Raw genomic sequence first — 17,249 nt, forward strand, 5'->3', positions numbered from 1 at the left:
CGATATGAACTGTTCAGCGCGGAAAAGACTGAGCGCTTAACCGGTTTACTATTTATACCAGGCTGACAAACTCGTCCCATCTGTAGACCTACGGCCGTGTCTCGGGACTAGTCTAATTGATACAGGCTCGTGCTTCATCAGAGAGTTGTTTTTGTTTACTCACACAGCACCTGGAGGAGAGCAGCTGAGCCAGAGCTGTGGTGAAAATACTGAACATCCGTGGCTTCTTCCCAACGTGTTATGGAACTGGGGCCAAGCATGCACATATAGGCAACAACTCAGCCCCTCTGCAGAGAGGTGAGAATGTCTAATGTTATCTGCCATGAAACTCAAAAGAGAGTTACTTCCACTGTATTGCAGTCTTACCCAATGTCCTGAACGGGGCTAAAATTAAGTGTATTGGACAAGGCAGCTCAACAGTGACTGCAGTGGGCCATCTTGTGGCCAAAACCGGAACTACATATCCTGTGTTGAGACGATTCACATCCTGATTGCACAACTAAAGTACAACCAATCCACCTCAGCCACATGTGTTTTCTGTAATCAAACCCAGATTAAGCTAAATAAATATTGACAAATGATTGTGAACATCTATTAAAAAGGGTAATAATGTTCAAATTGACAAAACAGCTTTCTATTCCAGATAAATATTTCCCAATGTTTGGTAATCAGTTTGAAATAAATCTATCTATCTATATCTTTATGGCAAAGCCTCTCTACACTATTAACATTTTTATGTAACCTTTACTTATCTAGGCAAGTCAGTTAAGAAAAAAAAAATCTTATTTACAATGACGACCTACACCGGCCAAACCTGGACGACGCTGGGCCAATTGTGTGCCGCCCTATGGGACTCCCAATCACGACCGGTTGTGATACAGCATGGATTCGACCCAGAGCGTCTGTAGTGACGCCGCTAGCACAGAGATGCAGTGCCTTAGACCGCTGCGCCACTCGGGAGCCCCCCTAATGGAGTGAGTGACACCTTTGCCTACATAATATATAATAATAATATATGCCATTTAGCTGACGCTTTTATCCAAAGCGACTTACAGTCATGTGTGCATACATTCTACGTATGGGTGGTCCCGGGAATCGAACCCACTACCCTGGCGTTACAAGCGCCATGCTCTACCAACTGAGCCACAGAAGGACCACATCTGCTGTGCACTGAACCACAGAAAGGCGTGAATATCAGTGTGCCAATCAGGACCGTCTTTGTATAGAGCAGCTCAAGTCACTACCAGTGATGCACTTTGTCAGTAACTGGTTAGTCCACACGAGTTCCAGTTTCCTAACACGGTGCAGTTCACATGGCTGTCAACAACCTCAAACTGATGGAATAATGTACAGCTGCCCATATATCATGGGATGGTTTACATATGTAGACCAACTAGGCAATGCAGTCTAGACATGCAGTCTAATATCAACAGTTAGGTCTGGGGCAGTGATGTTGTGGTTAAAGTGCGTGAATGCCATTTCACAAATAGAGAGTTGCTAAAGAGACGTTCACCCTCCACTCCACCCCTGGTCTGGGTGCAGCAACAATCTCACACCTACTACAGTTAATGTAATCAGTCGACAGTATGGTTGTCCTACATTCCTAGGAAGCAACAAACCAAAAAGGGGGCCCAGCCCAGCCACAATCACTCATTATGTTCTTTAGTCTAGCATCCATTATCTCCCATACCGACTAGGCTATAGTAAAGTCCACGTGGATGTCAGCAGCCCAGCCACATAACCTAAAGCCTGTACTGTAGCGTCCAACCAGGGATGCCCGTCCGATCTCATGCTGACTGTTCAAAGGTGCCCTTTGTGTTCCCACTGGGCCCCGTGGCCAGATGAAAGGCTGGAGAAATACACCTTTGCCTGTTTTTTCTCCACACAGTATTAGTCCATTGTGAGTTAAATCAGTGACAGTGTGTGTGGCCCAATGTGTGCACACACACAAAACGATGAGGTGACACCATTCATTCCTATGTGAAGACTCAATAGCACATTGACGCCTCAATAGCGCATCGAAGCCAAATGAAATCTGTTAAAACGGCGTCTCACGGAGACATAACCTGAAACATTTGAGCTACTACAGGAAGTGACGCTGCTCCCTCTCATCGAGTAACTCAAGTTGAAGACCGACCGGGGTACTGCAGAATGCAATTAGCAACTAAATTATCCTTCAACTTCTGTGTACGATAAAAAAAAAATAGGTTCAAGGACATACATTTGGTGTATTAGAAGCAATTACTGGAACCATGATTGTCTTCCAAAAATATTTTTACACAAAAATGGCAATTTTTCCACATTCATTATATTGGGGTATCAGGTTCTGCTAACAATGCCTGCCGTATCACTGTTGGCCTTGAACTTCCATGGCTTCAATGAGAGGGGGGCAGTCGTTCTCCCCTGGTTTGGCCAATTGGAAAATTAAAGAAGACTAAAGATCATATTTAGTTAAGAGTGATCAAATAACATTTGATTTATTTGTCACATACACATAGTTAGCAGATGTTAATGCAAGTGTAGCGAAATGCTTGTGGGTGTAACGAAATGCTTGTGAAACACAATGTTGAGCATATTTCTGTAACACACATTTCCAGTGTTCTAGTTGTGACACTCAACTGTGGAATCGGTGTCCACAGGTCATCAATACAACCGTGAATAATCAGTGTGTCCTTGTACCTCCAGTCTGGCGTATTTACAACTTGATTAGAGTCCACCTTTGGCAAATTCAATTGATTGGAAAGGCACACACACGTTTATACAAGGTCGAAGGAATTGTCCGTAGAGCTCTCCTTTGAACAGCTACAGCTGCTTACCCCCTCTAGCACCAAGGTCAGCGCACTCTCAAATGTTTTTTTGCCATCATTGTAAGCCTGCCCCACACACACACTATACGATTAATTTATTAAACATAAGAATGAGTGTGAGTTTGTAACAACCCAGCTCATGGGAAGTGACGAAGAGCTCTTATAGGACCAGGGAACAAAAATAATTTAGCTCTTTATTTAACCAGCTTACATACAAAACCTTATTTGTTCATAAAATTGTGAATAACTCACCACAGGTTTATGAGAAGGGTGTGCTTGAAAGGATGCACATAACTCTGCAATGTTGTGTTGCCTTGGAGAGTCTGTCTTAAAATCATTTTCAACACACAGTCTGTGCCTGTATTTAGTTGTTTTCATGCTAGTGAGGGCTGAGAATCCACTCTCACGTAGGTACGTGGTTGCAAAGGGCATCAGTGTCTTAACAGCCCGATATGCCAAGGCAGGATACTCTGAGCGCAGCCCAATCCAGAAATCTGCCAGTGGCTTCTAATTAAATTGAATTTTCACAGAACCGCTTGTTGCAATTTCAATGAGGCACTCTTGTTCAGATATTGGTAAGTGAACTGGAGGCAGGGCATGAATGGGATAACGATTCTAGTTGTTTGTGTGGTCCGTTTCGGGAAAGTACCTGTGTAATTGCGCAGCCAGCTCACTCAGGTGCTTCGCTATATCACATTTGACATTGTCCGTAAGCTTGAGTTCATTTGCACACAAAAGAAAGTCATACAATGATGGAAAGACCTGTGTGTTGTTAATGCAGACAGAAGAGCTCCAACTTCTTAATAGTAGCCTCAATTTTGTCCCGCACATTGAATATAGTTGGGGAGAGTCCCTGTAATCCTAGATTCGGATCATTCAGGTGAGAAAAAACATCACCCAGTTAGGCCAGTCGTGTGAGAAACTTGTCATCACGTAAACAGTCAGACAAGTGAAAATGATGGTCAGTAAAATAAACTTTAAGCTTCTCTCAATCAAAAAACTAAACGTGTCAATACTTTAACCCTTGATAACCAGCGCACTTCTGTACGTTGTAAAAGAGTTACATGATCGCTGCGCATATCATTGCATAATGCAGAAAATACACGAGTCAAGGGGCCTTGCTTTAACAAAGATGTCAGGCATTTCCCTTGGCAGCAAGAGCATCTCGGTGGATGCTGCAGTGTACCCAAGTGGCGTCAGAAGCAACTGCTTGCATGCAACCACTCCACTATGTGTATCTCTGTCATGGCGTGTGCACCATCAGTACAGATACCAACACATCTTGACCACCAAAGTCCATTTGATGTAGTAGCAGTACTGCCAGTAGAGCTGGTATGTGTCTCTATGGATGCGAGCTGTACTTTATTTTAACCATTTATCCATTTTTGAGCAAACGGAATGAGCAGCAGCTACATTTGGCTACATACGGACTGTATGTACCCCTGAGGCCCCTCTGACAAAAGGGGGAAAAGGGACTTGGTCAGGGAGGTGACTGACAGAGCTCCAGAATTCCTCTGTGGAGACGGGAGAAGCTTCCAGAAGGACAACCATCTCTGCAGCACTCCAACAATCAGGCCTTTATGGTAGAGTGGCCAGACAGAAACCACTCCCCAGTAAAATGCACATGACAGCCCGCTTGGAGTTTGCCAAAAAGCACCTAAAGACTCTCAGACCATGAGAAACAAGATTCTCTGGTCTGATGAAACCAAGATTCAACTCTTTGGTCTGAATGCAAAGCGTCACATCTGGAGGAAACCTGGCACCATCCCTACAGTGAAGCATGGTGGTGGCAGCATTATGCTGTGGGGATGTTTTTCAAGGACTGGGAGACTAGTCGAGGGAAAGATGAAGAGCAAAGTATAGAAAGATCCTTGATTTAAAAAAATGTGCTCGAAAGTGCTCAGGACCTCAGACTGGAGTTTGCCAAAAGGCACATAAAGGACTTCCAGACCATGAGAAACAAGATTCTCTGGTCTAATGAAACCAAGACTAAACTCTTTGACCTGAATTCCAAGTGTGTTAAATGACAATGTTCATACTTTTCTCAGTGGAACGTGGCACTGTTAACATTACCAGTAGCCTATATGCGATCTGACTGGGTAAATAATTTGTTTTGAGTTCATGTGGACCCAGTGACCCAACTTGAGCACTGGGCCCCGGACCTGAGCACAAGGGACTTGGGACTCGAGGGAATCGACTACATCTCTGGGCAATACAGTCATTAGCTCCCGTTCTACTTTTAGACCTCAATGTGGCTGCGGCGTCTGTGGAACATTGATAACAATGACGTGACTGTGATGGAGATGTGTAACCCAAGCTACTTTGCCAATAGTCTGCTTTGCAGCACCATCTTGTGATTGTGCTTTGCGCTCTCAATCCAAAGGGCTTTATTGGCATTGCCAAAGCAAGTGAACTGGATAACAGTTAATAATACACTTACAAAAGTTTCAAGAATATAAACGTTTCAAATGTTATATTATGGCCATGTACAGTGTTACAATGTACAAAAGGGAAAATACACAAATATGGGTTGTATTTACAATGGTGTTTGTTCTTCACTGGTTGCCCTTTTGTTGTGGCAACAGGTCAAAAATCTTGCTGCTGCGAATGTACATGAGTATTTCACACAATACATATGGGAGGTATCAAAATTGGTTTGTTTTCTACTTCTTTGGGTCTGTGTAATATGAGGGGAAATATGTCTATGGTCATACATTTGGCAGGAGGGTAGGAAGTGCAGCACAGTTTCCATCGCCATTTTGTGGGCAGTGTGCACATAGCCTGTCTTCTTGAGAGCCAGGTCTGCCTACGGCGGCGCCTCCCAATAGCAAGGCTCTCGCTCTCTGCACTTGTCTGTTTTAATATAGAATGTGCAACATATATGAATTGGGAATTTACATGGGCAGATAATAATATTATATATGAATTCTTACTGTATGTTTGTTATTTCTGCTGTTGGGAAGAGAATAAGAATCTATGCAGAAAAATGTTGGTAGGACAAAGCTATAGGTTTGTGTACATGAAAGTCAGTGATTTGTTTGCTATAAGTTAGCTCATTGTGCAAATTTATTTGATTTCAATAAACATTGGAGACTAAATAGTTAGCAATTTAAGCCAACCCGGGCCGTTTTGCCCTATTGCCCTAGTTACTGTTCTTTTTATTATTATTTTTTAAAACTCTGCATCGTTGGGAATGGTTCGTAAGCTAGTATTTTACGGTTATGTCTACACCAGTTTTATTCAGTGCATGTGGTAAATAAAATTTGATACATTGAATTACAAATGACAATGTTCATACTTTTCTCAGTGGAACGTGGCCCTGTTAACATTACCAGTAGCCTATATGAGAACATTTTGGTGGCACAGAAAGAAAAAGAGATAGCAAACAATTTGACTACTTGCCGCTATGCTATATCTGACTGGGTAAATCATTTGTTTTGAGTTCATGTGGACCCAGTGACCCAACTTGAGCACTGGGCCCCGGACCTGAGCACAAGGGACTTGGGGAAAAAATCCAACCGGGAAGTGGGAAATCTGAAGTTTGTGGTTTTTCAAGTCATTGCCTATCGAATATACAATATCTATGGGGTCATATTGCACTTCCTAAGGCTTCCACTAGATGTCAACAGTCTTTAGAACCTTGTTTCAGGCTTCTACTGTGAAGGGAGAGAGAAAGAGAGTGTTCAAGAGAGTGTTCAATCAGGTGTCTGCCATGAGCTGATCACGCGCGCTCCCGTGAGAGCTACCTGCGTTCCATTGCATTTCTAAAGACAAAGGAATTCTCCGTTTGGAACATTATTGAAGATTAGGATGTTAACCAAAGATTGATTCTATACATCGTTTGACATGTTTCTATGGACTGTAACAACTTTTTAACTTTGTCTGGACCTAGTGAACGCGCCTCATGAATTTGGATTTGTGAATTAAATGCACAAACAAGGAGGCATTTGGACATAAAATATGGACTTTATCGAACAAAACAAACATTTATTGTTGAACTGGGATTCCTGGGAGTGCATTCTGATGAAGATCACCAAAGGTAAGTGAATATTTGACTTCTGTTGACTCCACAACATGGCAGGTATCTGTATCGCTTGTTTTTGTTTCTGAGCGCTGTACTCAGATTATTGCATGGTATGCTTTCTCCGTAGTGTTTTTGAAATCTGACACAGCGGTTGCATTAAGGAGAAGTGGATCTATAATTCCATGTCTAACACTTGAATCAATGTTTATTATGAGTATTTCTGTAAACTGATATGGCTCTCTGCAAAATCACTGGATGTTTTGGAAGCAAAACATTACTGAACATAACACGCCAATGTAAACAGATTTTTGGATACAATATGAACTTTATCGAACAAAACATACATGTATTGTGTAACATGAAGTACTATGAGGTTAGTGATTAATTTGATCTCTTTCTGCTTTTTGTGACTCCTCTCTTTGGCTGGAAAAATGGCTGTGTTTTTCTGTGACTAGGCACTCACGTAAAGCTTTCGTCGTAAAGCCTTTTTGAAATCGGACACTGGTGGGATTAACAAGTTTCTTTAAAATGGTGTAAAATACTTGTATGTTTGAGGAATTTTAATTATTAGATTTCGGTTGTTTGAATTTGGCGTTCTGCACTTTCACTGGCTGTTGTCATACCGATCCCGGTAGCGGGATTTCAGCCGTAAGAAGTTATAAACCTGTTTCGGGATAGGTGGCAGCATTTTCACTTTGGATGAATTGCGTGCCCATAGTGAACTGCATCCTACTCTGTCCTAGATTGCTAATATATGCATATTATTATTATTGGATAGAAAACTCTGAAGTTTCTAAAACGTTTGAATTATGTCTGTGAGTGTAACAGAACTCACAGGGCAGGCAATCTTCCAAACAGGAAGTGGAAATTCTGAAGGCGGGTCTAATTTTAAGTCATTGCCTATTCACTTCCAAACAAGATATGGATCTGTTAGCACTTCCTACACCTTCCACTAGATGTCAGCATTCAGTAGAACGTGGAATGAAAATCCTAGTGTGAATTTTGACTGGAGGGGAATGAGTCACTGTCCTGGCAGAATGCCATTCCTGGTTGCGCAATTGTCTGTTGATATCACCTGTGTTCCATTTGACTGCAGACGAAAACGAATGCTCCGGTTGGAACGTTATTGGATATAAATGAAAATAACATCCTGAAGATTGATTCTCTACTTAGTTTGACCAGTTTATTCGACCTGGAATATATATTTTTGAAGTTTGTCCGAGTTCGCCTGGACCAGCATCAGCTTTTGGGCACGTGAGCTGAAAGTGGTAGCAAATGCAGCTAATTGGACACTAGTAATGGACGTCATGGAACAAAACAACAATTTATTGTGGAACTAGGACTCCATTCTGATTAAAGATCAAAGTTAAGGGAATATTTATGTAATTTCGTATTTCTGTTGACTCCAACATGGCAGAGAAACACAGTGGGGCAAAATAGTATTTAGTCAGCCACCAATTGTGCAAGTTCTCCCACTTAAAAAGATGAGGCCTGTAATTTCCATCATAGGTACACTTCAACTATGACAGACAAAATGAGTTTTTAAAAATCCAGAAAATCACATTGTAGGATTTTTAATGAATTTATTTGCAAATTATGATGGAAAATAAGTATTTGGTCAGTAACAAAAGTTTCTCAATACTTTGTTACATACCCTTTGTTGGCAATGACAGAGGTCAAATGTTTTCTGTAAGTCTTCACAAGGTTTTCACACCGTTTCTGGTATTTTGGCCCATTCCATGCAGATCTCCTCTAGAGCAGGGATGTTTTAGGGCTGTTGCTGGGCAACACGGACTTTCAACTCCCTCCAAAGATTTCTATGGGGTTGAGATCTGGAGAATGGCTAGGCCACGCCAGGACCTTGAAATGCTTCTTACGAAGCCACTCCTTCGTTGCCCGGGCAGTGTGTTTGGGATCATTGTCATGCTGAAAGACCCAGCCACGTTTCATCTTCAATGCCCTTGCTGATGGAAGGAGGTTCACTCAAAATCTCACGATGCATGGCCCCATTCATTCTTTCCTTTACACGGATCAGTCGTCCTGGTCCCTTTGCAGAAAAACAGCCCCAAAGCATGATGTTTCCACCTCCATGCTTCACAGTAGGTATGGTGTTCTTTGGATGCAACTCAGCATTCTTTGTCCTCCAAACACGACGAATTTAGTTTTTACCAGAAAGTTCTATTTTGGTTTCATCTGACCATATTACATTCTCCCAATCTTCTTCTGGATCATCCAAACGCTCTCTAGCAAACTTCAGACGGGCCTGGACATGTACTGGCTTAAGTAGGGGGACACGTCTGGCACTGCAGGATGAGTCCCTGGCGGCGTAGTGTGTTACTGATGGTAGGCTTTGTTACTTTGGTCCCAGCTCTCTGCAGATCATTCACATTTTTGCTCACTGTTCTTGTGATCATTTTGACCCCACGGGGTGAGATCTTGCGAGGAGCCCCAGATCAGTGGTCTTGTATGTCTTCCATTTCCTAATAATTGCTCCCACAGTTGATTTCTTCAAACCAAGCTGCTTACCTATTGCAGATTCAGTCTTCCCAGCCTGGTGCAGGTCTACAATTTGGTTTCTGGTGTCCTTTGACAGCTCTTTGGTCTTCGCCATAGTGGAGTTTGGAGTGTGACGGTTTGAGGTTGTGGACAGGTGTCTTTTATACTGATAACAAGTTCAAACAGGTGCCATTAATACAGGTAACAAGTAGAGGACAGAGGAGCCTCTTAAACAAGAAGTTACAGGTCTGTGAGCCAGAAATCTTGCTTGTTTGCAGGTGACCAAATACTTATTTTCCACCATAATTTGCAAATAAATTCATTAAAAATCCTACAAATGTGATTCTGGATTTTTTTTTCTAATTTCGTCTGTCATAGTTGAAGTGTACCTATGATGAAAATTACAGGCCTCTCATCTTTTTAAGTGGGAGGACTTGCACAATTGGTGGCTGACAATACTTTTTTGCCCCACTTTATATTTACATCTTAGCGCCGTTTTAGATTATTGCATGGTATGCTTTTTTCGTAACGTTTACAAAAAATCTGACACAGCGGTTGCATTAAGAACCAGTGTATCTTTAATTATATGTAAAACATGTATCTTTCGTCAAAGTTTATGATGAGTATTTCTGTTACCTGATGTCGCTCTCTGTAATTACTCCTGATATTTTGGAGGCATTTCTGAAAATGCCGTCAATGTAAACCGATATTTGTGGATATAAATATGCATATTATTATGTCATATGAGTGTCATCTGATGGAGATTATAAAAGGTTAGTGATTCATTTTATCTTTGGCTGGGGAAAATGGCTGTGTGTTTTTGTTGGATTTGGTGGTGAACTAACATAAATATATGTTGTGTTTTCGCTGTAAAACATTTTTTTAATTTTTTTTTTTTGCTGTATTGGACTTGTGTGAAAGTTAAATATTTCTAAAAAATATTTTTGAATTTCCCACGCGCCACCTTTTCAGCTGAATGGGGAGGGGGGGTCCGTTAGCAATATGGACGCCAAGGAACTTGAAGATCTCAACCCACTTCACAACAGCACCGTTGAAGTGGATGGGGGCGTGCTTTCCTGGCACCACACTGCTAAGTCTGACTTCCTCCCTGTAGGCTGACTCCTCTCCGTCAGTGATCAGGCCGACCACCGTTGTGTCTTTAGCAAACTTGATAGTGTGGGAGTAGTGCAAGACCACGCAGTCGTTGGTGAACAGGAAGTACAGGAGGGGACCAAGCCCAAACCCTTGAGGAGCCCCGTGCAAGGGTCAGCCTGGCGGAGGTGTTGTTGCCTACTCTCACCACCTGGGGCCGACACCTGAGGCAGTAGGAAGCTCTCTCATCCATTTATATGCAGATGATACGGTCTTATACGCAGCTGGCCCCTCCCTGGATTTTGTGTTAAATGCTCTAAAACAAAGCTTTCTCTACCCTTAACCGCATTCTGAACACCTCCAAAACAAAGATCATGTGGTTTGGTAAATAAGAATTTGTTCTTAACCGACTTGCCTAGTTAAATAAAAAGGTTAAAAATAAAAATCTTACCATTATTAGAAGAATGATGCTACATTTCCACATTCTCAATGGGTAGAATGTGGCCGATACAGACTTTACTTGATAAACACATCTTAAATTGAACACCTAGGCCTATAGCCAAATATGTGTGTAAATGTAAGCTTGTGTAACTCTTCTCAAAATACATGTCAATATGTCGCAAACCCTATGAACAGAATAGAGAAGCCACACCTCGGATCTCAAGGTGTGAGTTCGTGACACAATATATACAGTTTTGATAATGGACCAACTGAATAGTTTGACTACCAAAGAACTGCTTTTCTATTGGTCTGGTGGTAGGCCTTTGTTCTGTTAACATTGCAAAACCAACCTTTGAAAGCCTGACCCACACCCTTGTCATACCAGCCCTTCAGGTATAGAATTGTGCTTGCGACACCAGAATAGTGGGTTAGATCCCAATGTATGCACGCATGACAAAGTCTCTTTGGATAAAAGTATCTGATAAATGACACGCACCGGGATTGACATAAAGAGTTACCCCATTGACTAGGGCAAGTGAACTCTGAACAGTGACACAAGGTGAGCCTCCTCTTAGGTTGCCATATTGAGCAGGTGAAACCAAGACTGTAAAAATAATTCCAATTGCCTAACTGATCTTTCTGGTCCCCCATTGTTTAAGTGAAAGACAGACAATTTATGCCAGTCTGGCAAGTTGAGCCTGCTCTGATAATATTTTTTTGCTGACAACTAAAATTCTTTATATTCATTCCTCCCCTGTGTCAGTAAAGGGCAGCTAGTATGGCAAATAGTTAATTCACATTTTCAGGGAAGTGATCATAATCATCAGGCAAAAAAAAAAAAGTCCTGAAATCCCTGATGGGCAAGTGCCTTTCAGACCTAATGTCAAGCCATGGATACATTATGATCTTTAAAAAAATACATTTGTAACATTTGTGAAAAGGGATGATGACGTAACATTCAATTGGAACACCCAGTGATACATATTTAGAAGAGAAAAAACATTAAGTTGATGACAGTTCCTTAACACACGTACCATTCCGATAGGCCTAGCTACATCCTTAATAGGGACGACAACTAGTTTACACAACACAGTACCACCAATCCATACAGTAGCCATCTACCTGGGCTCTAAGACCTGCTACTGTAACTACTCTTTATGGTGAATGTCACAGATTTCTTCTTCATTCCAATTCAAATGCAAAAACACACAAACCATTCCAATAGACCTAGATCTAAAAAAAAATGTATACTATGACCCAGCACCTTGTCTATCTGCCTGGAATGGGCTCAGGCCTTATACTACTTACTCTTCATGACGAATGTCGCTGATGGTCCTGTCTAGGGAGATCATGTCGCTGGCCACCATGTTGAAGCCAAATTCCTTAATGCTGGCCTGGGCGGCCTCGTGGTACTCCGCTCCCAGAACGAACGGCTTCGCCCCCTCCCCAGGCCCATCCTGCACCCCGTGGGGCTCCGGCTCCTTGAGCTCAAAGTTCCCCAGGGTCCCCTTCCTTAGGACGGGTGCCGAGTAGACATTGGTGTGGGGCTTGAAGGTGACATACTGTTTCTGGATGACATTCTGCTGGTTCTGAGCACCGCCGGCTGGTTTGCCAGGAACCAGCTTGTCGTCTCCTCTGTTCTTCTGTCGGATGGAGTCCAGGTCCACCTCGACCCCTTCCACGTGGGGCCAGGGGACCACGGGTTTGAACTGGTCAGCAATGTCATTCTTAGGCAAGAGGTTAGAGGCATCTCCCTCCTACATAGAATCAAAAACAAGTTAGTTAGGCTTATTGCTTTTCCAAGACCTAAAATGGAGGGTGTGATAGACTTAGATTATTAAGCCAGTTTAGCTGACAGCGGTAGCTGCTAGCTTTTACAAGGCGTAAAAGGGTTAAAAAATACGATCATGCTCTTCATCTAGGTTTGCAGGATCAGCAAAGGTCTTAATCTGCCATACTTGACAGCTCAATTGGCTAACTAGTCCCCCAGCAATTAGCTTAAAGTCAAATTCCTTCACTGGCCACATTACGGTATGCACATGCGTTTATGATCACGAGGTTCACAGTAAACATAGCTAGGAACATTGCATAGCTAACCAATAAATTACACGGCATTGTTTGTTTTAACACAGTATCACTTATTCGACAAAGGCAATTACAGCTTCGGTGCGAGTCTTGACAGGTGTGAGTTTAGTTTCAGGGATGCATTAACGTAGATGGCTAGCTTTCCAGGCATTCGTTTTGCCAGCTGGCTACGTGTCATTTCAACACAACGTTTTTACACGCTTGGTTGTGTCAATGATTACTATTTTCGAATTCGTGGTCAACAGGAGACAATTTGAACGAGAGACAGCTACCAGACTAAAGCCTTTCGGATATGTTTGATATTCTCGTCAAATCATTTAAATATGACCTAACGCAAGCTGACATTCAGGAATGAGTGGGGTTCAATGCAGGCACGCTAGCTAGCTAACGTTAGTCGGCTGATTAACTAGTTAACGTGAGCTACTAAAATGTATAAGCAAATGGTAATTAGTAAGACTGTCATCACGTCCCAATGACATTGTTGCACTCTAACGTTACAGTAGCTAGCTAAAATAGACTCAATCGCTAACAATCTCCATGACAACGACTCAGACTTGCTTGCTAGCTGACATTAGCGACTTTAGCAACATGGTTAGGTAACGTTAGCCAGAATTACATGCCAGAAATGTTATAGAATGCATAGCTACAACAAAACACATGAAACATATACAATTAACGTTTGACAAATAGAAAGCTGGTTGTAATGGAAAACTTACCCGTTTAGCAAAGGGATTTTCGTCGTGCTCTTTCGGCGAAAGGGAAGACCAAAGCACCACAAGCCCTAAAAATGTGGCAATAACTATTACACTGCGAAGAATAAATCCAACTCTTAACCTCATTTTGACAAAAAAATAAGACCATCTACGAGGTGCTAGCTAACCTCGTTACTTCGTGGCACCCCTGTCTGCCAAAGCCAGTTCGAATCCCTCTCGTCGGCATGTAACATATCTCTCTCTCTCTCTCTCTCTCTCTCTCTCTCTCTCTCTCTCTCTCTCTCTCTCTCTCTCTCTCATCCCTACTACCAGCAAAAGTTATAATATAAGCAGATTCAGGGCTGAGGGGCTCTTTTGAGCTTCACATTTTTGTTGTTGTTGGGGAGGACTTTCCTGTTTTGCATGTTATTTGGCAATGTGTCACATATCAGTTTGCAAACAAAGTAAAAAAATACAATAAAAATGTATATATCATTAAGTTAATAAAGCCGCATACAAACATGGTCTCTTTTTTTGTTTTCTTGAGTAAGGCAGATCCAAAATGCAGGCGTTTCAGCCTAGCTCAGTGCTTTCTATGGTGGTGGGGCAAGCCAACAAAAAATACGGAGCGTTGCGCCGTGATTGGCTCAGTGTTCCGTCACTCATGGCGACACTAAGTCACCGCCAAGTCTAAGGGTAGAGCTAGAAAATTTAAGCTCCTTGGGTGCTGCCACAGAGTTACATTAGAAGTGTCCATCCAAGAAGGCTGAAGGTCACTGGCCACAGATAAAATTACGTCAAATCACATTATATCTACAGTATCTTTGATTGGGCATCATACTTTCAAAATCTTAGCTAGAAGTCATCATCATGAATCAAGTCGACAATCTTCTAGCAAATCCTTTTTAATACTTGTCATAAGAAGATAAATAATCACGAGAAATTATAGGTACAATAGGTGCTCATCGGCCATTGGACATGAACATTACACAACAAGTTTGAAATTGCAAATTCAACAATGAGTGGTTTTGAAGGAATCAGTCGCTAACTGCAAGCATTGCAAAGTAATCATTAGCCTGCTATTCAGTGGAGTGGTTGTGTAGTCCCAAGTCTAAGATTAAGTTTCTATTTTCCTAGTTTGAAATGATAAACATTCAACATTGGCCATGCTGTCAATGAAGCTTGATTTGTGCCGCGCATAAAACAACTGGGAACTCGGAACTGCAAAATCTGACTTTAGTGAGTTCAAGACAACTGCGAACTCGGGGAAAAACGAGCTACAACTGGGAAAATACGTTTAGAACTTTCATCCAACTCGGAATTGTACATTCGGAACTCGGGCCTCTTCCTAGAGCTATGACTTGAAGATCACTGATGTCATCATGATTCTACCTTTTTTTCCCCCAGAGTTCACAGTTGTCTTGAAAGCACCATAAATCCAGAGAATGCCAGACTTTAATGACAAAGTTTGATGCCAAAATTTGCCCACGACAGACCGACGCGCCACCTTCCTGTTCAAGTGAGCACAGCACAACAGGGTGAGTCCAAAAATGTATTATATGATGCTGAATAAACTATATAATATGCCAGGGAGATATGTATACTGTAGCTAAGAAAGTAATGCTAAGTATTGTAAGCTGTTAGTAGCCCATGTGCCTCACCTTAATAATTTGATCTATTTTCGCCTCTTAATTTCGCCTACTGATCTGACTTGGTGGTGAACATGTAGCCTATTACCTGTTTTTGAGAAATGTAATCATTGAATATTGTAAGAGCTTTCATTGTCTGCTTATATGCCCCCTTTATTTATCCTACGGTTCTGACTAACGGCCCATGATCTGAATTCTGTTGCTGTACATTTCAAAAGTGCTAAACAAATAGCTATATTGACTATGTCTGCCCTAGCTCGCTCATTAATGTCTTAATCGAAATTATGGATGGCCTCTTATCAGCTTGTCGTCCCCTTATGCCATAGTTTGTACATCTCAATTGTCAGTAGAAACCACATTAGTTTAAGCAAGTCAACCATATCAGCTATGTTTTTTAAAAGGCAGTAAATGAGGCTGAATGAACTGTTTCGCTGCCAGACAAGGCTCCACTGATAGACAGGTATAACAGTAGTAAGGTGTTGGGACTGCTGTTGGGACTCTGCTGTTGGGATAGCTTTATGTAGGCCCTAACAGTTTGTCACTGTTGTAATGCAATTAATGTATTGTTTTGTAGTGGCTTTGCTGGCATGCATCCCACATTTACATTTGTTTTGCCCCACCAAGATTCACATGCTAAAATCACCACTGAATGTAAGGCATGCCTATGATTTCTAGAATGATGCAATCTTGTAGAAATTGGAACGCAGGTTGAAAAGGTAGACAGACACACGGACGTGGAGCAATAAAAACCAGGAAGCCGCAGGCTTGTTTGATTAGCGGATCGTATTTGCATAACTATAAAACATTGCCACATTTTGTTAGGCTATAACCACAGGTACAAGTCTTTGCTATTACAGATAGGTCCTTGATATCCAGGATCCTGGGACGTCCCAACGCTTACGTCACCTCATTGAATATTACATTTCAATCTTTACGTTCAGGGTTGGGGTTGTTTGGCAAGGGTTGTGGTTATGGTTTAAGGTAGCATGTCCCAGGATTGCACTAACCATTACAGATTGTTCCATCCTGCATGGAACCAACCAGGGGCAACATAACTGAACATGTTGTGAATGCCAACCTCACTGATATGTCACCTAGCTTAATGTCACCATGTTTTGAACAGTGCTGCCTTTTAACATTTCTTTTTGGTAGCTCTGGGGCTTAATGCTTGTTTCAAATATTGACATGAATTTTGTATTTCAGTCATATACTGCAAGTGATTTTCCATTTTACGCACAAAATAACATGCATTAATTTGAGATGTGAAACCTTTCAAAAGAATACTGTAGGCCTGCTTAAATATCCTCGAGGTGTCAAACTTTGTTGACTCAAGTGTGTTCCAGAGATAGAGATAGGTGGAAGTTGCTGAGGGGAGGATGGCTCATAATAATTGTTGTAACAGAGCAAATGGAATGGCATCAATGGGCTCTTGAGTGGCACAACAGTCTAAGGCACTGTATCTCAGTGCTAGAGGTGTCCCTACAGACCCTGGTTCGATCCTGGGTTTGATTGGGAGTCCCATAGGGTGGTGCACAATTGACCCTGTGTCATCCGGGTTAGGGTTTGGCAGGGGTAGGCCGTCATTGTGAATAAGAATTTGTTCTTACCTGACTTGCCTAATTAAATACTTACATGTAAGAAATTCAAAACACATGGAAACCATTGACTTATTTGATACCATTCCACTAATTCTTCTCCAGCCATTACCACAAGCCCGTCCTCCCAAATTAAGGTGCCACCAACCTCCTTTTATAGAGATATACACACACACACACAACTGACTGGTTCTGACCCATGCCCCAACTTAATTTTTTTTTTTTTAAGGTATCTGACCAACAGATGCATATCTGTATTCTCAGTCATGTGAATAGATTAGGTCCTAACAAATGTACTTGAATTGAATGATTTCCTTATATGAACTGTAACTCAGTTTATATAACTGTAAATCATTGAACACTGAGTT

At 41.8% G+C, this 17,249-nt stretch overlaps 1 protein-coding gene across 2 annotated transcripts in view; it reads right to left on the reverse strand.

Annotated features, from left to right (window-relative positions):
* The window catches only part of LOC118374334 (N-acetylgalactosaminyltransferase 7-like), a 28,531-nt gene extending 14,596 nt beyond the window's left edge, over positions 1-13,935 (reverse strand). The window contains exons 1-2 of one of the 2 annotated variants that reach the window (XM_035760713.2): positions 13,662-13,935; positions 12,169-12,617 (exon numbers count right to left, since the gene is read on the reverse strand). In XM_035760713.2, the coding sequence (XP_035616606.2) occupies positions 12,169-12,617; positions 13,662-13,784 (572 nt within the window). In that variant the 5' untranslated portion in view covers positions 13,785-13,935. The remainder of the gene's footprint in view (positions 1-12,168; positions 12,618-13,661) is intronic. The other variant, XM_035760712.2, reaches the window with a different exon arrangement.
* Positions 13,936-17,249: the final 3,314 nt, after the last annotated feature.

The sequence above is a fragment of the Oncorhynchus keta genome, chromosome 29 (assembly GCF_023373465.1).
Source record: "Oncorhynchus keta strain PuntledgeMale-10-30-2019 chromosome 29, Oket_V2, whole genome shotgun sequence".
In the NCBI taxonomy this organism is placed as follows: Eukaryota; Metazoa; Chordata; class Actinopteri; order Salmoniformes; family Salmonidae; genus Oncorhynchus; species Oncorhynchus keta.